Source organism: Hesperophylax consimilis, chromosome 19, assembly GCF_061612785.1.
Source record: "Hesperophylax consimilis isolate HC1 chromosome 19, BYU_Hcon_1.0, whole genome shotgun sequence".
NCBI classification, from domain to species: domain Eukaryota; kingdom Metazoa; phylum Arthropoda; class Insecta; order Trichoptera; family Limnephilidae; genus Hesperophylax; species Hesperophylax consimilis.
In genome coordinates this window covers 14,559,666-14,586,106 of record NC_142854.1, presented here as the reverse complement: position 1 = coordinate 14,586,106, position 26,441 = coordinate 14,559,666, and the positions used below count along the sequence as shown (strand labels likewise).

General features: G+C 36.0%; 1 protein-coding gene and 1 pseudogene across 2 annotated transcripts in view; one reads left to right on the top strand and one right to left on the bottom strand.

The window, feature by feature from the left end:
* The window catches only part of N (neurogenic locus Notch protein), a 235,274-nt gene that overhangs the window by 154,895 nt on the left and 53,938 nt on the right, over positions 1–26,441 (top strand). For both annotated transcript variants that reach the window (XM_089642870.1, XM_089642869.1), the window contains exons 3-5: positions 8,470–8,738; positions 9,583–9,778; positions 23,859–23,992. In XM_089642870.1, coding sequence (XP_089498996.1) covers positions 8,470–8,738; positions 9,583–9,778; positions 23,859–23,992 — 599 coding nt within the window. The remainder of the gene's footprint in view (positions 1–8,469; positions 8,739–9,582; positions 9,779–23,858; positions 23,993–26,441) is intronic.
* LOC149414869 (adenosine deaminase pseudogene) lies at positions 13,802–15,466 on the bottom strand (annotated as a pseudogene).

Below are 26,441 nucleotides of genomic sequence, written 5' to 3'. Positions count from 1 at the left end.
TAGCCGCACTGGCTTTCCCTTTCTTCTTGAAACTGAACCAGTCTTTCAGAGAGTCTTATAGTATCAAAAGGGAAATATAATAATATTGACCGTGAAAATCAATATTTTTATATAATATTGATTTTCACGGTCAATATTATTACATTTGACTTTAATATTGACCGTGAAAATCTCAAATTACAGTTGAAGACGATAGATAATTATCAATGTCGGGAAAAAATACGCCCTACGATGGCAAAACTAACGCATTATATATTATATTTCGATGATTTTTTATAAATTATTTTAGATATTTGTTGTCTTTAGCCTGTGACAGACCACGCTATAAGCGCGCTATATTTGCGTGGCTTGGCCTATTTAATTCATTCCCATTGGGTAGTGTATGGCAAGCGATATGCTGGAATAGGTTAAGCCATGATGTGTATAGCGTAATGTGTCGCCTACCTCAAGGTTAATTAATATTCGTTGCAAAATTTTGATATGTTTTTTAACATGCAGAAAATCTGATCGTTCGTTAATCGTTAACAACATTGTGGTCTGTGTGAACTGTCAAATGTGATTTATTTGTATTATTTTATTTTTTGTATTCTAACCTTACACGCCATGTTTTTTTAGTAAGGCTGTTAGTATAAGTTCATTGTTTAGCTTTGTTACAAAGTATCTAAATTTTCTTTGGTAAAATGTTGTTTTAGCGAAAGGACTAAGTAAGAGATTATGACCGTTGGTTCTAGGATCATATTATGCAGTTTGATACTATCGTTCTCACTCATGTCGACTAATCACCAATATTATTTATTAAATACGTATATAGTGTCGATGTTGGGTTTCATGCTTGGGACCCAGATAATTAGAGATTTTGGTTAAACTGTCGATAAATTCATCATTCTTAAAGGAAAAATTCTGGGGTCTGATTCCATCCTGCCGAGATGCTGCGGGCGAGTGATCTCAGATGATCTGGTACATTAAGACGAGAACGATCTAATGAAAGAGATAATTACCGCGAACTCGGTGGTAAACCACTACACTTTGTGTTCATACAAACAACATTGATTGTCCTTTTATCTAACCCCGATCCTTGAGAACTTGATCCTATGAAGGTTTACAAGGATTATTTATAATTTCTTTAATGTAACGAATCTGAATCAAGGATACGGAAGCAAAACATTATTGTAAAAATCTCCTGTACATAAAAAAATAAACAGAAACAAGGCTATGAACATGAACCAATGGCATGAACTATTTTTATACCTACAAACCAAACGTATAACCGATATATAATTTTATCTATGTATTCATTTTTCTATGCTCTGTAAAACACACAATCGGGCCTAGTAAAGGTTTGTTAATTACGTACAAACATGCTTTACAACAAAGTGTTCATGTTTATTTCTGTAAATATCAAAAAAAATTCTACACAATGCTCTGTAACTACTTTCATAGTACCTTAAGTATTCTTCCTTTGTACAACAGAATTCTTCATAATAACTTGTATTGTTCCTGCTTATATCGTTCAGATTCCGTTTATTTTGTTACATATACACTTATTATCGTACTCCTGAACAACTTACCTTTAGCAATGTATACATGTAAAAGCCTTCAAGGCGTGAATAAAGATATGAGTTTATTGTACAGCCGTTTTGATTGTCTATGCAGTTTGGATGTAACTCTTCGATAATCATGATGATAATGATGGTTCATGACGCATCTCCCCTAGTTCTATTAATCTATGGCTCACCTACCTATGAAACTACCATCAGCATCATACACGACACTACCTATATTATTACTTACATGTGCTTTTAAAACACAAAAAGTCGGCGTTTTTTTATAGTATTTAAGACAGCCACGACTTCCTGTACCCTCCACGTTTCTTCTAAGGCCATGCCGCCGACTCGGTTATAACACAACTAATAACTAAATAAAGAGATACCTACCGCTAGACAGATAGCACCGTCAGGGGCCCTAACGCAAAAGCTAACATCAACACAATACAATTCTTTGATTAATAATATTGCAATTGTTTTTACATTGGCTCCACACATGTCATATTTGGTATGCTGTGTGGATGGTCTCTTTAGGTAAAGTAAGGAGAATAAGTTCCGGGAATAAAAGGCGCAGAAAACAACTTACACAGAGTTTTGATAGTGGTTATTCAGAACATCATAGTTGATGTCTAATAGGGTTTTTCCTCCCTCCTACACCATGGGTCTCAACTTCCTTTCACCACAGCATCCTCAATGATGAAATAAGCCCTGACAAATTTTTTAGGGCCTCTAGTGTACAGCTAATGTGAAAAAAGGCCCAGAAAAATATGTTAGAATGTAGCTTTCGACGAAAGGTCTATAGAACAGACCGGGGTGTATATATTGTATGCATATCTTGGAACTAAGAACCCACGTCTCTCTGCCTACCTCGGCGGATACTTGATAAATGATAACCCAAACAATAAACAACTGAAATACACTCGTGCCTCGGGAATTGGACAAAGGATGTGAAATTACACGTTATTTTCATAAACAAACATTCAGCACTCACATTTCATCTTTGTTTTGTTTATTTACGAAGTTGAAGCTGGAGTTCCCGGCGTTGCTCGGGCTTTAAACTGAGTTTTTAGAAATCCGATGTATACAATAATGTTCATCTTATTTTGAACGTTATGTCTGCAAAATTTCATCAGATTATATACAGATAGGCTGTAAGGTTACCCGACTTCGTTCGAGCACTCTTTTTCGTAATATTTTTCTGATTTAATGCCTGAATTACACTTGCAATGGTTGAGTGCTCGGCCGAGACAGTCCGTTCGGCCAAGTGCTCGGCTGATGTGATCAGTACAGTCAGTCAGTACTCGGCCTAGTAGCGGGAGAGTGATTCAGGCGAGACAGTGGATAGAAGCTAGGCCAATGACTCAGTCGAGTTCCCCCTCCACCTGCATTCTCAATCGGCACTTCACTTGCTCTCCACTCGGTCAATGCGATCAGCCGAGTCACACATTGAATGAAAAAAAAAAATTGAAGTGTTTAGATTTTTTTGGGAGTGTTTGACGTTTGTTGTTGTAAAATTCTTTTAATTTTTTTCCCTTCACCGCGAAACCATTGTAACAGCACTTCTAACTAATCTCAATGAACTGACTCGCCCTCTGTCTCTTCTACATGTGATCACCTCTACTCTCCAATAAGGTGCTCGGCAGAGTAACAAAGCGAGTGACTCGGCCGAGCACTCGGCAGGTATAATTAGGCCTTAGCTATTGAAAAATATGCTTAAATAAATATTATTATAACTTATGAAATGATCTGACATCGGATTATATGCATTTGCATAATGTACTCGTATGTGTACTGTTAGAGTATTTTTTTCGTGAGTAATGCATATTTCAGACAGAAATTAGGAAATGAGTTATTTTTGGAATCAGGTTTTGATTTTTCGGGTGAAAATCAAATAAAAAAAGTGTTTACCGAAAAAACACATTCCTGTTTTTATCATTTAATTTAGGCGTATGTTTTTAATGGTGACCGGATAAATCATCAAAATGATAATTCATCACATCTTTAAAAAGTTATATAAAGTCATAGAAATTGATGAAAAAAAACTTTTTTAACTGGGTTAAGTAGGTTTGGGTGGGTTCGGTTAGGTTAGGTTAGGTTTAATTTTTTTTTTCATCGTTTCTAATGACTTTATATCACTTTTTAAAGGTGTGTTGAATTGTCAATGTGTTAATTTATCATGGAACCGTTTTTAATTTAGGCACCGTTAGTGTATATTTAGGCATCGTTGGTGTATATTTAGGAATCGTTGGTGCATATTTTGGCATTTGTAGTGCATATTTAGGCATCGTTAGTACTAAATTAGGCATCATTGATGCATATTTTGGCATTGATAGTGCATATGTCTAAATATTATAAACAGATAGAAGTGTGTAGTTGACTTGTTTATGTGGGATATTAAGCCGTGTTGCGCTACCTCTTCTTTTAGAATAGCTTTTCAGTGTCCATCTTCGGGGAGTTATGTAGATATTGTTGAAGTTTGTCTATTTAAGTAAACGTGATACCTACTGTATTGCAAGCGTTAATCCTCTTCATGTGGTTTTCTGCGTTTAGTTTTGGTGAAGCCGTCTAGTAACGCATACTAAAATCCATTAAGCTTAGCGCTGTCGTCCATATAAATATTTATGGGGTTTTGTTGATTTCAATTAATTACCTCCGTAATTTGGCGCGCTCAATGCGTTTTGGGTCTTCCCAGTACTTTAGGCTCAAATCCAAAGTAATGACCGGTTTCGATTAAGTACTCTGCAACTGTGTGATGATTCTTTTTAAAAAAAATATATACTCAGTTTAATTTTTTTTTACTTAACCCAATGTCAACCGTTCGGTGCATTTATTTGTTTTGCCTGTTTACTGTTTGCTATTCGTGTGGACATTTCCGATAGACAGTCGGATTTCTGGTTTCCAACCCTGGCCAGGCCACTCGACCAAGTCAACACATTTGTTAGGAAAACAATCTTTCGAGGAACGCCCGATACGCCTGCACATATTAGCTTTATGGGTGACCTAACAAAACAAATCACCATCTTTCTAAAATATTACAAAAGCAAAACCCATTTTTTTCCTTGAGAATTATAAATTTAAAATTCGAATGAAACCGGTTAGTAACTATTACTATTAGTCAAAAATTTATATTTTTGATGCTGAAAATTTGTGGTGGAATTCCATTTTTATGATATAGTAGCGCAATCCCGTGATAAATCACGGGATATTAGAAATCGAATTTTTAAAAAGACACTTAAAATTATTTTATTTTAAAATATTACAGTACCTGTAGTTAGGTACCTACTTTATGGCTGTCTGAGTCCTTCACACAATCAGTTCCAATTTTGAAAATTCACGGAGCCAGGTTTATCGGGGACAGATTTACAGCGTTTAGGTGATTTTTCACAAAATACGTTGCCATACATATTACCAAATTATTATAATTATCTATCTATATAAATAAAAATGTAAATGTTTGTTTAAAATCTTAAATCTCCGAAAGTTATTCATTGATTGCTTTGAAATGTTGACACAACATTGCATTCAAATACGCGTGTGTTTTTATATACCTTATATACCTAGATGTCATCAATGACAAGTAAAAACATGCTTTTTTAAATAAAATAAAATAAAAACAGCGCCATCAGTTGGACGTAAACGCAACACGCGCTATTGTTTCTCTGTCTGCCGACGGATCCACAGCAACTAGTTATAAATAAATATGTTTAAATCTCAGTTTTTGATTTCACCACCCCTAAACATTTAGCGGTAGTGTAAATAATGAATTGTTTTACTAGGTTTTTTATGCCTCCAGGAAATCTTACGTGTTTTTTTGTGTTTATACAACATCTTAACTGCAAGGTTTCTTCTCACCCTGTAGCGGTAATGAGGGAAACAACATTGCGTCATGGGCAAATATGCCATATCCTTCTAAAGAAATGTTCGCTTGTATTGCAGAGATAATGGACACGTAGACGAAGTACCTGGCTGTTCAGATCTGAACAAAATAATAGTTAAATCCATTTTAGCACTATCATATTGAAGACGATGCAATTTCGGTAGATTCGTAGACATCAAAATTATACACATCATTTTACTTATATAATTATTTTAGATGGTTTTTTTGACAAGTATTTGTTAGCCATTGCCCGTGATATTCTCATTAATAACTATCGAATCGCCGTTTCCCAAGTTCAAACCAGATGTTGTCTTTTATACTAGAGCCCCAGGACGATGTTGTATTTTATGCTAGAGCCCCAGGACAGTGTTGTCTTTTACACTAGAGCACCAGGACGATGTTGTCTTTTATACTAGAGAACCAGGACGATGTTGTTTTTTATACTAGAGCACCAGGACGATGTTGTCTTTTATACTAGAGAACCAGGACGATGTTGTTTTTTATACGAGAGCACCAGGACGATGTTGTCTTTTATACTAGAGAACCAGGACGATGTTGTCTTTTATACTAGAGCCCCAGGATGATGTTGTCTTTTATGCTAGAGCCCCAGGACGGTGTTGTCTTTTATACTAGAGCACCAGGACGATGTCGTCTTTTATACTAGAGCCCCAGGACGATGTTGTCTTTTATGCTAGAGCCCCAGGACGGTGTTGTCTTTTATGCTAGAGCACCAGGACGATGTCGTCTTTTATACTAGAGCCCTAGGACGATGTTGTCTTATATGCTAGAGCCCCAGGACGGTGTTGTATTTTATACTAGAGCCCCAGGACGACGCTGTCTTTCGTGCTTGCGCCCATAAACTTAAAATGCCCCGGACGGAGAAATTCGAGAACAATTTGAAGCCGCGGGGTGATCGGGAAGATGTATGAAAAATGCCAAAACCTCCTTAATTTTTTTAATGACGTATACTATTATTTGTCTCATCAAATACGCCAAAAAATTATAAGCCGTTATAACTGAATTAACAACACAAAAATAAAATAATAATGTATATTTTAATTTAGTGAATAAGTAAAACATCAAATTGTAATATTTGATTATTGAAGACAATATTCCCGATTCCTAAAAGAAAATTTGAAACGGAAAAAGATACGGTCACATCTACGACACAAACCCTTGCCTTGTCGGGGCACAGCTCGACCATTTGAGCTAATGGGACCCTATCTTCTTCGGTCATTTCATCTTCATTTTTCTAACCGCACATTTTTTATGTATGATCGCAAGATTCAACCCGAACCAATGCAATCTAGATTGTGTCTTATTTTAATTTTAATGTGCGACATCTATTGACTTTTTTCTGCAACTCTGGGATGAATATTCTATTTTTTTGGAATAACTTAATGAGTAAAACCTCAAAATGTAATATTGTCTTAAATAATAATAGTTCATTATATCATTAGCGGTGATCGGATAAATCATCAAAATGATAATTCATCACATCTTTAGAAAGTTATATAAAGTCATGGACAGTGATGAAACAAAAACTTTATTAAATGGATTAAATAGGTTAGGTTAAAAAAAAAATTTCATCGTTTCTAATGACTTTATACCATTTTTTAAACGTGTGTTGAATTGTCACTGTGTTGAGTTATCATGGAACCATCATTAGCAATACCATACAAATTAGTCCAAATGTTAGTCATACAAGAGGTTGGATTTCTGCCCGCCAATATTTTTTTATTAGGATTATTTCCACGTGTGCCCTATTTACATGCGTCACGATTCTAAGAATTGTAAATGGACAACTGACACTTTGTTTTTAATCCCGAGTTAGTTAAGATGAACATGTGTAGAACACTGATAATAATACACCCATGTGTCATTGGCTTGTACACGTTTGATGATACATCATATTATAAAAATATGTCTGCAATAGGAATCTTCAATGACGATTATTTTGGATTTCAATTTGATCTACATTTACGGGTTACGGAATATGTTTTTGCTAAATAATTAAGTATCAATTGTTGGTAACGGTCTTCACGTCTTCAATTTGGTATCCATTTACTGATGCCACGGAGTTTTAAACATTCACAGAATACTTAATTATGATATTCTATCATACGGTTTTCTGAAAGAATCATCTTAGCTTAACCTAAATTGACTGGTCAAATAAGTTCAAACATCGCAATCGGAAGTTTCCAAACCATAGATTCTTATTCCTCACGTGTCTCTGGCGTCTAGTTTATAATGGGATAATTTTAGAGGGACGTTTTTGTGCAAAACCACAAAATTATATTATTTGTGTCAGAATCTCAAACTCAGGGACTTCGCCACAACATGTTGTATTGTCGATCAAGTTGCACAAATGTGTTCCCGAATTCGTTCATGGGAAGAGCGTCCATTAATTATTAAGTTTTTATCTATTTATTAACGCCCTTTTTAATGGGCTTTTAGTAAAAATTATACGGTATTTATTATACTTAACTAAACTGCCTCAGTAAAAATATTTTGTATTTGTCAAGAGATTAATTAAAGAAGTCCACTGACTCGATATAATTATTTCCCTCCGTAAGTATTCAGTGCAATGAGGAATACGTATGGTAGTTAGTCACTGTATCAACGGTACTTTTGCAATGTATTATATAAAATGTCCGTTATGTTGTACCTAATTATGTGCAAAAATAAAATAAAAAAGAAGATTGCATCTAATACATAGACATTCAAATTAATAAATCAGCCAAACAGGGAAAGGGGAGCAAACTAAGTCAAAAGTTACCGTCTCCCCTTACTGTGATTTGTCAATAATTGAATGTAACATAATTAATAATTGAATATGTTATAGTCTCACTGGCTGGTTTGGGTCTATTGGGTCTATTCTAAACCCATCACAACCCATGACATCATCTAATGTTATTTCAATTGCAATGGACACCAACTTCCATTGTCCTAATTGAGTTTTGAGACGAAGTTGTGTCCATCACCTGTCTCCCATCATGTTCTTGTTTTATGTGTATTTCAATACTAACGGTATGTCCCTTGTTCCAGTTGCACGGCCCGCTACGTGGGTGAGTACTGCCAGCATCCGAACCCCTGCTACACGGGCCCCGCCCCGCGCTGCCAGAACGGGGGCACTTGTCGCGTTCGCACCTCGGGCTCGCCGGCCTTCTTCTGCGACTGCCCCGTGGGGTACAGCGCCTCCCTGTGCGAGATTCGCGAAATTAACAGCTGCGACTCGGCGCCCTGCCAGAACGGCGGCTCCTGCCTGCTCAAGAGTCTGTCTGACTACCAATGCACTTGCGCGCCAGGACACACGGGTAAGCGATATCAATGTTTAATTACTTTCTAATCAATTTAAGACCAAGGTTGCCAATGCATATCGACTGTGTTTTTGGTAAAAAACCCTTCGATAAACCCTTCGATATTATTTATGTCAGTTCTCATATTGTAGAATCATTTTTACCCATTTTACCGACATCACAAAATACTCAATCTGTTTATATTCTTAGAATTAGCAACCCTGTTAAGACTTCAAAAAGAGGCAAAATGAATCACTAAAACATGTAGGTAAGCATGGCGATGTTGATTTTTTGCTAAATAGTTCATTTGTCTTTTCTTTTGGAAATGACTTGAACAACCGGTGCATGAAAATAAAGCTGTTGAAAGCTTTAAGTAAAGAAAACAAATCTTGGCAGGCGCTCCTCAAGGTTCCATATTAGGTCCAATTCTATAATATCATTTATGTATGTTTTACTAAATACATAATACTTTTTACACTTGTAAAACTGCATTGGAGATTTCCCTCGCATTCGTTGAATCATTTCTGAGCATCCTGACCCCCCATACCAATTGCCCTAATGAACCAGAATTATCCATTCCTTTATAAAGAGCCAAAGACACCCTAGTTCCGGGCGCTCGTGATCTTTCTCTGCTTCTCCTGCCAAACCCTTTGCCACTGACCATGAGATTATCCAGATCACTTGGTTCCTCCAAACCTAGTCTTCTTTATTCCTTATTCTGTTCAGTATATCTTTCATCTTTTCGTAAGTACTTCATTCCAGATGCGGTATTATTGTGAAGTTTCCCGTAACTGCCAATGTTTTTTTTCTGTTTCATGTTCATTATTCATACTCAATCAATTAATCACTGATTCTCTTCCAGGCGCTTTCTGCGAGTCGCAGGACCACTGCGCTGGGCACCCGTGCAAGAACGGCGCGTCGTGCACGTCCACCAAGGAGGGGTTCGAGTGCGCGTGCGCACCCGGCTTCACCGGAGACACGTGTGACAAGGACGTAGAAGAGTGCGCACGCCAGCCCTGCCGCAGGGGAAACTGCATGAACACGCATGGCAGCTACACGTAAATACATTCATTTAATTTTGTGGTTTTTATTTTTAATGTCTTTTATTAAATGTGTCTGTTACCTACATCAATTTTAGATTTATTTTTATTTTTAGGGATTTATTGTACAATAGAGATATAGCAATTATCATGTAGCAATTATAATCACTGACAATAAAGATAAGCTTAAGTAAAAACATAAAAATCTTGGAAGGCGTTCCTCAAGGTTCTATTTTAAGGTCCAATTTTATAATTCACTTATGTATATATTTTTTTAATAAAATATTTATTTACTTGCTTTACATAAAACAATTTTTAATAAATTAAATTAGTGAATTAAAATTAACATAATACTACTACTAATTCAATTCCCATCTACTTAAAAGAGATATGCATTTCAATTTATCCATATTGACACTAAAGCAAATATAAAAATAAGAATGGAACAAAATGAATCAACATTATACTCATAGGTTTAACAATTTTACATTAACATTTTTTATAAATAAGTACCCCGGCAAAAATATTTTGTATTTATTAAGTGATAAATTCAAGATCTCCTTGAAGAATCCGCATTATTATCCTCCATTAGTATTCTGGGCAACGAGGAGTACATATTATCGTGGTAGTTAGTTCCAGAATTTCTGCACTGAAAAAATCCCGACTTCTAGTAATCTGATATTGGTAGAAACTTATGAATATATCGTAAAAGTAACGGAATGGAAAGTATGAAAATGATAAAAAAACATTCACACATTTTGGCGAAAATGCTCTAAATATACAGTCTTTTGAATTGTCAATTTCGGCATCTCTATTTATAGAAGACATAATTTGTAACCTACCAACACTTTTAATTATTAATTCGTCTGCATTATGAACTTTTATTTTACCATCTCCGAACACCCACCCAATTTGGTCCATATCCCATTATGTCTCGGATATGTTATTCGACCAACGAGAGCACACATCATTAATCTCACTGCCCGAGGGCAAACACAGGCAGAGCCGTACAGCGTTGAGCGTACACCGCTTGGCCATGCAGGTATCTCCTGATAGCTACTACCGCACTATGCAGCGTTACGGCTCGCCGAGATATTTCAATAGATTTACGATCGGTCCAAGCTTTTCCCTTTGTAAATTATCCATCTCCAAATTCTAACAAGCACGATTACGAATAGGGCTGTCAGATTAGTTAGTAGGTACTTTAGGGTTTTATATTATATTCCCTGGTGTTACTCGGGTTATTCGCAATCAGATGTAGACGGTAATTTTCCTCTTATTTTGAACGTTAATTGTGCAAAGTTTCATCAATAAATGTCAATATTCTGCGTTAAATGGTGGGGAAAGGTGATGGGGTGGTTTTTCGAAATATCATGTAGACAGTTACCTTCCTCTTGTTTTAAAGTGCAAAATTTCATCAGTCTCGAAATAAAACTAGATTTGTACAAAAAACAACCACGCCGCCAGGGTCGCGAATACCATTGTTTGTTTTAATAACAGTTCAGGATGATTTCCACTAGTGACGCTAGGAGTGCTAGGAGCGCTTGAGTTTAGTGTATTTTGTATGTGACCAGTAGTGGTTACAGTACTACCTTCCCATAGGATCTGATCGTGATCTCTGTGGAATGCCGCAATCTTTTGACTTTGGTCAGCATTCAATTATATACACATTGTAGTCTGCTAACGCAAGAAATGCATCAATACACTTAATTTCATCTGCTCCTTTTTATGAAAGATAGTCCACTTTTGTATTTCATCCTTTACTATGCCACTGGCACAAGACGCTACGCTCTCAAAGTGTTAACGGAAGGAATAAGTCCTTCAATAAAATTAATCTATATATTTATTAAATAAATCTCATTTGGCAGCCCTATTCCCCTTTGATTTCATCTCCTTTCCTCTCATGTTCTACAAAATGTCAAAAACGAGACACATTCAACATTCTAATTCATCTCGGCAAATGCTGGACTGCAAGCGAGCACTTATCGGTCAAATATCCCGCAACCTCGCCGAAAGGTTAAAGAATTAACAGTCGCATCTTAATTTTTCTATTCAATATTTTGCCCCTTTTTTAAATATTGCCAATTTTCCTCGAACCGTGAAATCGACATTCTACCTGTTCATTTTTTGTTGTTCAATTCAACTAATGTTATGGTTTTCTGTCTCTTTCTGCAGCATTAATTTAAACACGGTGAAAGGGAATGGATGTGTGGATCATTTGTTATTTATGGAGCTGCAATTTAGAATGGATCTCCATCCAATTTGAGTTGAATCACAAAACTATATTGATTTTGTATTCTTTGTTTGTCTCCTGTTCTTGTAGATCCGAGAGTACACTCAGGTAACTTGTTTAATCCTTTTGATCGGGCAATGTCTTTCTGGGGTGTCTCTACGTATTGGCCTGTTATATTTTCCTGATACTCCTTTGTCTATCCATCCGTTCTATATGCGCAAACCATCGAAAGGTCACTTTATTAGACTCAAAATTATAAGCGTCCAAAAAGAAGAAGATTACTGATGATGGTTATATATATATTTTAAGAGAGACATCATCAGCTGTAGGCAAACTGATGGAACCTAAGTGCAAGCCAAATACTAAGTTTGAAGATCGCGCTTTCGAAGCATCTGGGCCGAAGGCTTGGAATAAACTTCCTCCGGAACTATCCATAACAAGTCCAACAGAGTTCAGGTCTAAACTAAAAAAATACATTTTTAAGCTGTCATACCCTTAAATTAAATATAACATTCCTTAGAGAAAGTCCAATTATATCCAATTTTCCAATTATGTCCTTAATCCTGTATCTAAATTTCGCTAATAAACAATTAGTTAATGTTAATTAAGTGTTAATCTTAAGCGACCTACAAGGTAAGTATAGTATTGTATATTATCTCCATATATAGTTAGTAATAACATAGATCATTGTAGAAATGTATTATATATTTGTACAGAGCCCTTGAGGTGAATTTGCACAAAAAAGGCGCTATACCAATCATCCAAATACTATTATTATAAATGCGAGGGATAGAGGGAGAGCGCTAATATTGAAAAAACGATCATAATGAATAATAGGCTTAAGCGACTGCTGTGAAAATATTTAATAAAATACGACTTATTTTGACGAAACACTGTGAATTATGTCATACGTTTTTTTTTAAATTTTTATTTTTATTTATTTTATTTTTATTTTTTTATTTTTTTTTTTATAAATTTAATTTAGATTAAATTTGATAATAAATAATAATATTATCAAATTTAATCTAAATTAAATTTATAAAAAAATTAAATGGAGTTCTACGAATTAAACACAAAAACAATAAATATGTCATACGTGTTGAATAACAGAACCAACTGGGTTTATTTTATTTAATTTTCAGAACATGCTTTGTGATTTTTTGCAGGGCTTCTATAACTATACGGTGAGAAGGGACGTATACTGCTCGGGTTAAAATATTTACCCATTGGCACCACTTTGATCCAATCCTCAAAAATACGGTCATTTTCGCATTGCGCGTTTAGTTGCTAACTTCACGTTTCTTCAGATGACATTTGCGATGTCATTGATCTGGTCTGCTTTGAATTACTTCGAATTTAGAAAAAAATAGAAAATAACTGGAGAGATAAAAGTGTTTTTAGACATTATCGACCAAGACTATGAACATAAAAATAAATAACAATTTAACGGCCGCCAGTTCGCCGCAAAATAGCAATAAAACAATAAATCACTACGTACATTTCATTATCATTTCATGCAACAAGCGCTTATTACGTATTAAAAAAATATACATCTTATTGCCGTCATAAGCAAAAAGGCAGGATTTTGAAAAGTGTCGTTCTGAAAATTTGAGATTTTCACCCATTATGATAAAAAGTAAATCAGAATGTGACTTTTGCAAATTTTTAGCTGGCAGTATTGTAGAAATAGGTTTTTGTGTTTGTATCACAGTACACTAAATTTTAAATAGGAAACAGGTGATAAAGAATTGTAATATCCGGTTCTTATTATAATTTAATTAATATAATATGTCATATTGTTACATATCAAGCATCCAGAAATTTTAGTAAAATAACTTGAATACTTTTCAGTATTTATTATATAATTTACATAAACTATTACAGTATGTTTTTAGAATAGTATACTTATAGACAACAAAAGTTGATTTCATTTAAACGATAGGAACCATCCGAGTTTCAACATAGTTCTCGATGAAAGCAGTCCACTGCAGTTGGAATGTCCGCAGAGCGAGCTGTTGTTCGTCAGCTGGCATGGAGGAGTATTTGATGGAGTTGAGCGCCAGCTGCTTGAGCAGACGCAGGTCCGAGTGGCGGCTGGCCAGCCCCATGAAGGTCTCGTACACGTCGTGGGACAGTGGCAGCGCTCCCCACAGACCCGGGTCGTCGCTCGAGATCACCACGGGGAAGTCGTTGGCCAGCATCACCGACCCGGGGTGGTTCCTCATATCCTCCACTAACTTCAACACTTGATTCGAGATCGGATTTACTTCGATGGCGATCGATTTTTCTTTCACTATTTTACTCACTTCTGGGTGTTTCAAAAGGGCAAACGCGTGGCCCAAACGCTTGGCACCGAACAACACAGCATCTATCAGATTGTAGTCAGTCGCTGTTCCGAACCAGTTAGTCTCACCGGCGTGGTAAAATACGTGCATGTCTTCAGGAATTCCTAGTAACTCTGCAATAAATTCTTTCAGAGGCTTTCCCTTATCCTCCTGTCCGACAAGATCGAATCCTGCCAAGAAATCTCCCACCTGACTCTTCACTTCCTTGGCTATATTCACGAAGTTGGACACAACTGACGGCAGAACGGACCGTGGAGGAGCGTAAATAAGTCTGGACCCGAGAGAATCAGGATGATCACGCACGAATTTATCGTTAACGGTTTTACAAATTTTGGCACATTCCACAGAATCGAATGTGTTGCCGTTCAGATCGTAGAGCTCCGGTAAAGAGGAGCGGAATTCCGTATAGAGAATACCGTCTTCGCGGAACTGACGGAGAGCTTCATAGAAGTGGTCTTCCCAAACGGGCTTATACATCAGCATGGGGGTGACGACTCTAAACACTTTGCGAAATTTGGACCACACCTCTTTGATATCCGTGTACTCACTGGCTGGGTCTTCGGTCTCTAGAGTAAAATATCTTGCCAAATTGGCGTCAAATTCTTCCACATCTTCACTGGCCGCGCGCACGTCTTTCACCACCTGGAAGGTGCAGTCTGCATCTTGCGGGGTGGATGCGGCAAACATCAGTTTTACTGTGCTTTCTTGCTCGCAGATATACAAATTATCTCTATAAGTGATGTTCTTGACTAGATATTCCCCGCCGATCATTGCCGTGTCGTGAACGTGGAGAGCTGCTCCTTTGGGCATTGCCTTGATAAAGGCGAACACCTCCGTTTCTTCGATGTATTTCTTTCTCAAGAAGAAGTGCCAGGCGGGGTTGAACTGGGTAACGTTGTCGAAGCCGCGGTCTACCTCGGCGTACTTGGCCTGCATGAGGAGAGCGTTGGCTGTGAGTTCCAGGGGTGTGAGGACCAGCGCGCCACCCAGCTCCTGCGCGCGCTCTGCTGCCACGATCAGCTCGCGTTCCGCCTCGTGCTCCGGTACCGACATGAGCGGGCGCGCATGCACGCCTGCAACCGAACAACATGACAGAGCTATTAGCACGGAGAGACATGCGGCTTGCATGGTTTGATCAGTACTACCGCGCTCAGAGCGTACTGCTTGCTACTGGTATCGCCCAACGCTATTATCGCCCCGAACCCATTGTACATCTATTTAAAGCCCATTTCAGTATTGTGATTGTGGGTGTGAGATTAGGGAGAGAATTTCGCACCATGAATTTGCTCTTGTTAACCTACGTTGTCCGGTTAGGCGCACAAGTGTTCTAATCGTTAATTATTATTTTTTTTTTGGTAAACTAATGTTTTAAGACAAGGTTTTTTTATGCATAGCACAAAGGGTAACAATTATTTTACAAGCAATAATTATTCGCCTGAAACACTCATCCACATTGAAAAATCTCCTGATAAAAGATACATGACGCCAACAAAATGTAACAAGCAGTAATTGTTGAATGAAACACTAGTATATATTGAATCATTTCGCGGGTAAGAGATAAGCCGCCATAGCTCAGTGGTCAGAGCTGTCGACCGGAAATCGAAGGGACACGGGTTCGAGTCCCGTTGGCGTCATGTATCTTTTATCAGGAGATTTTTCAATGTGGATGAGTGTTTCAGGCGAATAATTACTGCTTGTAAAATAATTGTTCTAATCGTATTTATGTCAGTACTTTCCAAGTTCTGTACATACATAATTTAACGACTCGCGACGAACACAAATGGTTGGGTTTGCTATAAGAAATCTGGTTAAGGCGAAGCTTAATTTATTTATTTATTTATTTTATTTAAGTTTTAATCCAGCAGGACTGGGAGGATAGTGCAATCCCAGTCTGCCATATTACATGAAATGCAGTAAAACAGGGAAACAATAAAATAAAGTAAAAAATTATAAAAATGGAAATACGATAAAACAAAGAGAAATAAAAATATTAGGCAGGTACCTTAACATAAAATTAAAATATAAATCAAAAATAAAATAGTCATATAAATAGGTAATACAATAAAAACAATTAGATTAAATTAAATTAAACCGTCCATCAGGAAGGTCGCCGCATCATCTGCATTAATGCTAAATCACTATTTTGATTAATCTTTATAACGAATTGGTGTACATTATGAATACCAAAAAATATGCTTTAGATAAATTGAATGTTTTCCTATCGATTCGCTTGAGTAGAATACAAATAAAAAATAAATTACTCAACAAAAAATATAAATGTAAACTACTAAAAAAATACTTTTTTCAATAGAAATGTATGAACGCGTAAAGGAAACAAGTTTAAAAAAATACAGTATTATAGCTAAGATCATCTTTGACAGTTTCACTTGATTAACATTTTTGCTTTCTTATAAAATTATTTACAAAATAAATAAAAACCAGTTTTGTGCTTGAAATCGAACGTATCTAGACTCCGTTTGTCAAGCGATTTTAATGTCTATTACCTACAATATAAGGTATACCAAGAATATAATATACATATTTTTGGCTTCTTCTTCAACAGAATATTCGGGTTCAAACTATGATAAATTCATTTATTCGAATAGAGAAAAATGTAATAATATATATTTTTAAATATAATAAAAAGTTAGGAAATATGTATTCATGTAGAATACTTAATGTAGAATACTTATGTAGAATACTTACCTACTTCTTATCATCTCCACTTAATTAATACATGTACATAGTAAGGTCATTTAAATGTTTTCCAATCAATGAACAAAAACGGACTAATAAAATTAAAATTAAAAATTAAAATGCTGCATTAATTTATCTACAAAAGCAATCTACTGCCGTAACTACATACGTAAACGATATTTTTTATTAGAAAATATAATTATTATTTTATTTGTTCATAAACATCATAATGATAATATCAGTCTTTATTAATAAATCTGCCATACGATAAAATATTTCAATGGGTATAAAAGTGTTTCACAGTTTCGTACTAGAGATTTTCAATGTAATCGTTTTTGTGTAAGTCGGCTCGTATGTGGAACGAGCTACCGGCATCTGTTTTTCCTCCCTCCTATAATCCGAGCCTCTTCAAGGCCCGCATTAACAAATCCCTTCCTACAGCCCCTACCTTACTCCGCCTCACAACGCCGCCCAACCGGGTGGTGACATAGTTCCCCTGTCTGTGCACTGTACAGGCAGGGACACTCTTGTGAGGTGTCACATAAAAAATAAAAAAAATAAAAAAATCTAGTATAATTTTCAGTTTACAGTAGATACAAAAAAACTTATGTCACCAATTAACACAAGACCTTTCGACTCGTAGGCCCTAGACATGTCAATTAAATTTATGATCTGTTCAATAAATACAGGGTTTTCCAATAAGAAGTGTTATTTTGAATATCCCGCTATTTCGGTAGATGTTACTTTTGAAGCTGTCATTTTTTGACAATTGACAAGTAGAAACTACGCCATTCATAAAAATGGAACGATACACGCTTCAACAACGCATTGAAATTATTAAAATTCACTCGAGTGAATCAAATGCAAATAATCTTGAGTGATGAGGCCCATTTCCACCTCGGTGGCTTCGTCAACAAGCAAAATTGTCGCATCTGGGGCTCGGAAAACCCAAGAGTTATTGTTGAAAAGCCTCTCTATCCTCAACGTGGGACGGTGTCCGGCGGAGTCATTGGACCTTACTTTTTCGAAAATGAGGCTGGATCAACAGTTACGGTGAATGGATTGCGCTATCGAGAGATGATTAATGATTTTTTATGGCCGGAATTGGATGGTATTGATCTGGACAACGTTTACTTTCAACAAGACGGCGCTATGTGCCACAAGCAACGAAACCATTGATCTTTTACGATTGAATATCAAAATAACACCTCTTATTGGAAAACCCTGTAGTTTCGAAATTTCACTCTTAGATAAAATTGACCTCACTTCAGGCACATAGACATGCCCACAGCACAACTCTTTCCGTAAATTTATAGGGATGGCTTATTATGAAAAAAATAAATTGTTTGTACGTTCCTGTTGTAGTAAATTTTGATTTTTTTCAGTGTGTGCTAGTATGTCTGGATGTATATATGAATTTTGATAGAGTTTTCACTATCATTTAGAGAATTTCTTCCGAAAGGTTTGCATATATAATACATGTATATCATATTTATAGAAAGTAGAGAAATGTCGATGTTTTGTAATCAAGTCGTAGAAAAAAGATTTTCGGACGCTTACATTGCTAACGCTGGCTAAACCTTATGAGATAAATCAAAATAATATACTACGAAATGTATATCTTAAAAAGGTCTACAGAAAAGTCCGCGATGGTATGTCTATCTCCTAAGGATAACTCCCAGTAACGCCAGGTAGATGTCAGCTTGTACCTTTTCTAATCTTTATACGGTGAGAAGGGCCGTATACTGCTCGGGTTAAAATACTTACTCATAATAATATTCATGCAAGATTTTTTTAGACTCACACCACTTTGTTCCAATCCTCAAAAATACGGTCATTTTTGCATTGCGCGTTTAGTTGCTAACTTCACGTTTTTTCCGATGATATTTGCGATGTCATTGACCCGGTCTGCTTTGAATTGTTTTTAAATTTAGCCAATTTGATAATGCGTTCCGTATTTACTTTTGTAAATCGATATTTCTTATTTAAAATATTCCTCTGATAGTGCTGCCAATGGGTATTACTGCTTTTTTAGATCGATATTTGTCCACGTAAGTCCACGATCTCCGCTTAATACCGTAATACGTCCCTAATCCTAGTTTAAAGTTGGGAGCAGTTTAAAAATCTGTCAGCCACTAATACTGTGGTATTACGGCTGGTATACGCAGTACGATTACGTGTAACGTTTTCTACTAGCCTGTTCTTATTCATCCGTTTTATCTATTATAAGTAAGACGGAAAGGTTTCAAGAGAAATCTGTTAATTAAATAAATTCTGAATGCGGGGGCTTAAAGCAGAATTTTAATACTAAGAGGAAAATTACTGTCCACATCCGATTTCGAAAACTTTGTGTAAAGCCCGGGCAACGCCTGGGACTTCAGTTAGTTCTAAACAAATAAATTCTTCCCGAAAAATGAAAAGAAAGAGTTAATGAGCCTGAATCACGCCCCAACTTCGTGTCTCGCCTAAACAAATTTAGCGGAAAACGCGCGTGAGTTGAGCATTGGGCAGCACACGCATTAGGAAAGGGTGACTTAATTTTACCCCTATTCTGAACATCGCGTGCCGCCAATTGCCGTATCCTTCTATCCTTCTATCCTTCTAATTGTTTTTACTGTGAGAAGATCAGTGGCGCACTCGGGCATATTCAAATTTAATTTTAATTTAGAAGATGGAAGATAGATTGTTGATAGCCACTTAATTTTTCTTCTTCATATGGTGGAGGAAAAATTGGAATGATCAGGTTATTCAGTCAGTCGATGACATCGGCAGTCACTTAGTTCAGCACAGATGTCAGTGGTTGAGTGGGCATAGCGCTTGGGTCTCACCCGAGCGTCGCGTGTTCGATTCCTCGGCTGGCTAAGTCCTCCATCACAACACAAGCAACATTTTCGGCTTTCTGTGGTGGTAGTAGGAGATTTTCAAACATTGTTGGGTTATTCGTAACCTGGGAATGTTTGTCTTTCTTTTAAAAATTAAAAAAAAATGTGTCATAGGCTGGGCCTAATATATTCAGCTAGATATCAGACATATCGATACCTGATATATATTAGCTTTCCGACATATTCGATATTCGACACCCGGAACGCTCGTTGCGAAATGGACGTGTAATACCGCTAGATATCAGATATATCAATATCGGATCCACGTGTATATATTAACTTCCCGACATATCCGATATTCAGGGCGCCCGGAACGCTCGTTGCGAAACTGATGTGTAATACGGCTAGATATCAGATATATCTATACCGGATCCACATTATATTAGCTTTCCGACATATTCGATATTCTGGGCGTCAGGAGCTCTCGTTGCGAAACGGACGTGTAATACGGCTAGATATCAGATATATCGATACCGGATCCACACATATATATTAGCTTTCCGACATATTCGATATTCAGGGCGCCCGGAACGCTCGTTGCGAAACTGATGTGTAATACGGCTAGATATCAGATATATCTATACCGGATCCACATTATATTAGCTTTCCGACATATTCGATATTCTGGGCGTCAGGAGCTCTCGTTGCGAAACGGACGTGTAATACGGCTAGATATCAGATATATCGATACCGGATCCACACATATATATTAGCTTTCCGACATATTCGATATTCAGGGCGCCCGGAACGCTCGTTGCGAAACTGACGTGTAATACGGCTAGATATCAGATATATCGATACCGGATCCACATTATATTAGCTTTCCGACATATTCGCTATTCCGGGCGTCAGGAGCTCTCGTTGCGAAACGGACGTGTAATACGGCTAGATATCAGATATATCGATACCGGTCCACATTATATTAGCTTTCCGACATATTCGATATTCCGGGCGTCAGGAGCTCTCGTTGCGAAACGGACGTGTAATACGACTAGATATCAGATATATCGATACCGGTCCACATTATATTAGCTTTCCGACATATTCGATATACAGGGCGCCCGAAATATATCAGTGTTAGGCGATATAGCAAAATATATATTCTGTTTGAATATGTTCGCATTTACACAGTTCAGAATCCCTTTGGCCCGTTTATGCCACTAAATTAGACGTTACTAAGGCAATGTAATGCAAAATAATGTAACTTTTTTTGGTTTTATAATTTGGTCTCCTAGAAATATTACAGATGCTTTTTAAAAACCAGGAATAAAAAATAAAAGCTTTGAAGGGTAAATTTTTTTTGAATGTGAATACCGCAAAAGACTTCCAATCGTTTGGAGCCAGTGAGACTATGTCATCCTCAATTGGGTATGTTGTGAGGCTGTAGGTAGTGGAGAGGGGAAGGAGACGGGGAAAAGAAAGGTTATTTTAGTACCTGGCTAATTAGATCTGGTCACCAAACACGGCTAAAGCCATTTCAAGCAACTTTTCAATTCTTAATGGTGGTCTTACACCAGGGCGATACTGAGAGTATCTTCTACTCTGGAACTTGCAGCAAATATACTATATATTATTTTTAATCAATAAATTGTGAAATAACCCAAAATAATCAAATAAAATTTTGTTGCGCACGTCGGGATTTGAACCCGCTACCTTCGGGTTGCGAAGTGGAGAGCGTTACCCCTCGACCACAGAGGCCGTTACTTACAAACATTTTTTTCCGATTTGTTTTGTTTTATATCTCCACGGATGTTGTTAGAATTTTATGAATTGAGTCGCCTTAAGGCGAAGCTTAATGCCAAATCACTATTTTGATCAATCTTTATAAAGAATTGGTGTACATTATGAATACCAAAAAATATGATTTAGATAAATTGAACGTTTTCCTATCGTTTCCCTTGAGTAGAATACAAATAAAAAATAAATTACTCAAATAAAATATAAATGTTAACTACTAAAAATATATTTTTGCGATAGAAATGCATGAACGCGTAAAGGAAACAACTTAAAAAAACATTATTATAACTAAGATTATCTGTGACCGTTTCCCTTAATTAACTTTAACTTAAAATAAATAAAAAACAGTTTTGTGCTTGAAATCGAACGTTTATAGACTCTGTTAAGCGATTTTAATACCTATTACCTAGAACATAAGGTAAACCAAGAATATTCACATTTTTGGCTTGTAGCTTCCTCTTAAAAATAATAATTAATAGTGGGTAACTAAAGCTGTTGCGAGTTTTTTTATGAAATGTAAAAATGTAAAGGTATAGTAAATACTGCACCACCCCTGTTGTGTCTAGGATGCTTATTCCGGCATCATTATCTACCTGGCTTGATCTGGTTTTAAATGAGCCGTTATCCCTTTAACTGCCTTGCCACTAGCCACGCCAGATCCGTTTTCTATCCAATCCCAGCATCCCAGTTACACTACACTCGCATCACTCGGATGCTCAAGCAATTACTGTAGACTGAGATTTTCTTAGAAAATTTCTCTGCATTATGGACGTTTCACACGATGTTTTTTTTTCATACCGTTCCCCATATGGAAACTGTATCAAAACTCATATGAAAAGTTTTGCTTTACATGATCCGTTTATTATTATTTTTTTATTAGTTTCTATTTAAGGTCCCATAGTAAGCGTTCAAAGATGGTTCGAAAGTGAGATATGTAAATACGAATGTTAGAGGGAGCGCATTAATTAATTACTTGATTAACCCAAACTAAGAATTCTATAACCTGTTATATTATATAAATATTTGGTTCATGTAAATGGTGGTTTCCTAATAATAATAATATTTGGATGATCTGTATAACGCAGTTTTTGTGCAAAATACGCTCAAGGGCGCTGTACAAATATATTTCATTTCTACAATGATCTATGTTATTACTAACTAATGGAGATAATATACAGTGACATTGTATGTATATTATGCCAGATAATATACTTATCTGTTAGGCCACTTGAGATTAATCCTTAATTAACACTCACTAATTGTTTATTAGCGAAAATTAGATACAGGATTTAGGAAATAATTGGATAATTGGACATAATTGGACTTTCTGGTATTTATTTTAATAATATATATCTATGTTCTTTAATGAGCGTATTTAGGAAAGGAAAAGCATTTTTTTTGCTGGCGGTACTACGGTACAAGCTGTTGATCAGAATTCACTTTCCTAAATGAGATTCGTCCCTCGGTATAAGACAGATTTCGAATAATGTAAATCCAATAAGAAAATTAAATGTAAATTCTTGTAGTAAATGTTTGCGAAATTCGTCAGTAATAACGCGAATAATTTTTCACAAAAATAACGCTGTATGAAGATCATTTTTCAAACACGAAATTGAGGCAGCGAGTTAAAAATATTTTAGGTAAGAAAGGCTATATGAATATTAAAAAATATTTATAAGCCTTACAGAGGAAATAAATTGTACAGCGCCCTTGAGGTGATTTTTCACAAAAACGGCGCTCTACAAATTATCCAATTATTATTATTATTATAGCTTTAAGGCGGTATATTGATAAAAGTAACAATTGCTAGAAATCTCACAATTCTTTCTAGCAAAACAACGTCACGCAACAAATTACGGCAACATTTTTGCCACAAAATGAATTATCTTCGTTAATTTCGCGTACATTTTTAAAAGCTTGAACAGAAATTTTACATCAATTTGGGTTGTTAAGTTCATCTCTTTATATTGTGACGCCATGCTTTTCAGGCTCGCTATTGGCCGATATGTTAACAAATATTACATCCTGGGATTTTAGCGATTACTGTGAGCTCTGTTTTAACTTGCATTTGTTCGATGGGCAGTTGTATTATGAAATTACTTAAGGCGGTGTTATTTTTAGATTGTAATTAGTTATAAGAGGGCTAATATATTGTTATTATATGTCGATGTTTGTAACCGTGTTTGTTTGTTTGTTGTTCACAGTTGTATGTGCGAGGCGGGTTACACTGGGAAGAACTGCGAGAGCGAGTACGTGCCGTGTGAGCCGAGTCCTTGCAGCAATGGAGGCACTTGTCGCCGCCTGGAAGGACTCTCTTACGAATGCAAATGTCCTGATGGTAAGTGTTAATCCTTAATCCCTCTATAAAGACTATCAAAAATTAACTCTAAAATTCTAACAACGACATTTTTTCAGATTCACTGCCCAAATTTAAAAGTAACATCATGTCAATAATATAAAATGTTCAATTACTCTAAGGCGCATACATATCGCTTCACTTCTATATATCACCACTTATCACACAAGTCACACTACAAACACACTCACACACACTTATACACTATACACATTACCAGGTAATTAATATACCTACCAAAAATTAGACATTACAAGGAAACAAAGAAATAATATTTAATAATTAAATTGTTTCATCACTATAAGCAATGTTCTATTTTGTTGCTTTAAGTAATAATAAATTAAATTAAATTATGTAACCTAAACTAACTTTTGTATGTACATGGTGTTCGGTAACTAGTAAAACTGGTTCGATTTGGGCTTTGTTTTTGAGTAAATTGAATCCGAAGTTAGAATTTTAAGGGCAAATTCTGTGATCTCTTCATGTCGTCAATTAATTTCTCTCAACCTCCGACTTTTTGTCATAAACGAATCATGTAACGGAGATAGTGTTTAGAAGTCAAGAATCGCAAGAATCGCTGGTCGCTAGGCGGCTGTGTTGTGTCGGGCTGGGCATATCGGGCTGTTGGCTGTTGGCTGTTTGGTGTTGTGTTGCTGTCTGCCTCGCTTGGGACGGGACTCCTTGTGTAACAATGCCCGCGATGGCAGCTCTGCGCTATAGCCTCGGTTAGGGCCCGGGGCCTCGGGCGTGGCACGATCACCGTGCGACCGGGCCCGAGCTAAACCGCAACAGGCCAGCGGAGCCAAACTAATGGACCGACATCTCTTTTTGACTCTATTTTCTTCATTCTTAAGGCGAAGCTTAGTGCTAAATCAATATTTTGATTAATCTTTATAACGAATTGGTGTACATTATCAATACCAAAAAATTTGCTTTAGATAAATTGAAGGTTTTCCTATCGTTTCGCTTGAGTAGAATACAAATAAAATAATAAATTACTCAATAAAAAATACAAATGTAAACTACTAAAAAAAAATATTTTTTCAATAGAAATGTATGAACGCGTAAAGGAAACAACTTTTAAAAATACAGTATTATAGCTAAAATTATCTGTGACAGTTTCACTTGATTAACTTTTTTGCTTTCTTATAAAATTATTTACAAAATAAATAAAAACCAGTTTTGTGCTTGAAATCGAACGTTTCTAGACTCCGTTTGTCAAGCGATTTTAATGCCTATTACCTACAATATAAGGTATACCAAGAATATACACATTTTTGGCTTGTAGCTTCTTCTTAAAAATAATAACTAATGAAGGAAAACTAACGAAATATATGAACTTGTAAAGGAAATAACTTTAAAAAATACAGTATTATAGCTAAGATTATCTGTGACAGTTTCACTTGATTAACTTTTTGGCTATCTTATAAAATTATTTACAAAATAAATAAAAACCAGTTTTGTGCTTGAAAACGATAAACTCGTTAAACGAGATAAACCAAGAATATACACATTTTTGGCCTGTAGCTTCCTCTTAACAGATTTGTACCCTTTGCATTACTTACTAACTTACAATGAATACTCCGAGTATTTTAATGACCCTAAATAGTAACTAGATTTGTTTTCATCAGACTATGGAATCTGTTTTATTCGTACCTAAGTGCAGCCTAATTTAAGCAAAAAGTAAGTAAGTATTGTCCTGCTTGTACAAGATATAAATAAATATTAGTTCATTGTTCATCATCACGTTCATTGGTCAAATGCGTTGTAAATATAGATTTGTATTAGTGATCGGTGAATGCAATCTGTTAACCATAAGTTGATAATAGTTTGTCTACTCTATGTGTAAGTATGTTAGTTGTAAGTTTCTACACATGTAAATATATGTCATTAAGACAGTAGTTATAGGCCTTAGTCGTAAGTCACGAATTTTAGTACAAATCTTCCAAATATTATTATTATAAAATATACGTTAATAGGACATACAATCTGAAATTAATTGAGGTTATTAACAGCTATTTATTATTTCATACTAAGTATTCATTTCTCAATTCATTTTTTAACCCCTTCACACTTCAATCACCATATTCAATCACATAATATATAGCTGTTATGACACGTAAATGACCGCCGACCACACTAGCGCCACCTGCTTCAAGCTTTTCAGATTACCTGCCATTAATTTATGCAGGGTGGGGCAAAAGTAACCACCCTATTGGAAAACGCTATAACTTTTGAAAATGGCGCCAAATGTCAATTCGGTTTTGACATTTGTGAAGTAAACAAACGCAGAATACAAATCGACACGACATGAATCGGTTTACTCCGCAAGAACGCGGAATAACAAGAAGTACCAAAGTTTATCATAAAATAAACATCGGGTGATTACTTTTGCCCCAACCTGTATAAACAAGTGTTTGGCGGATGGTGT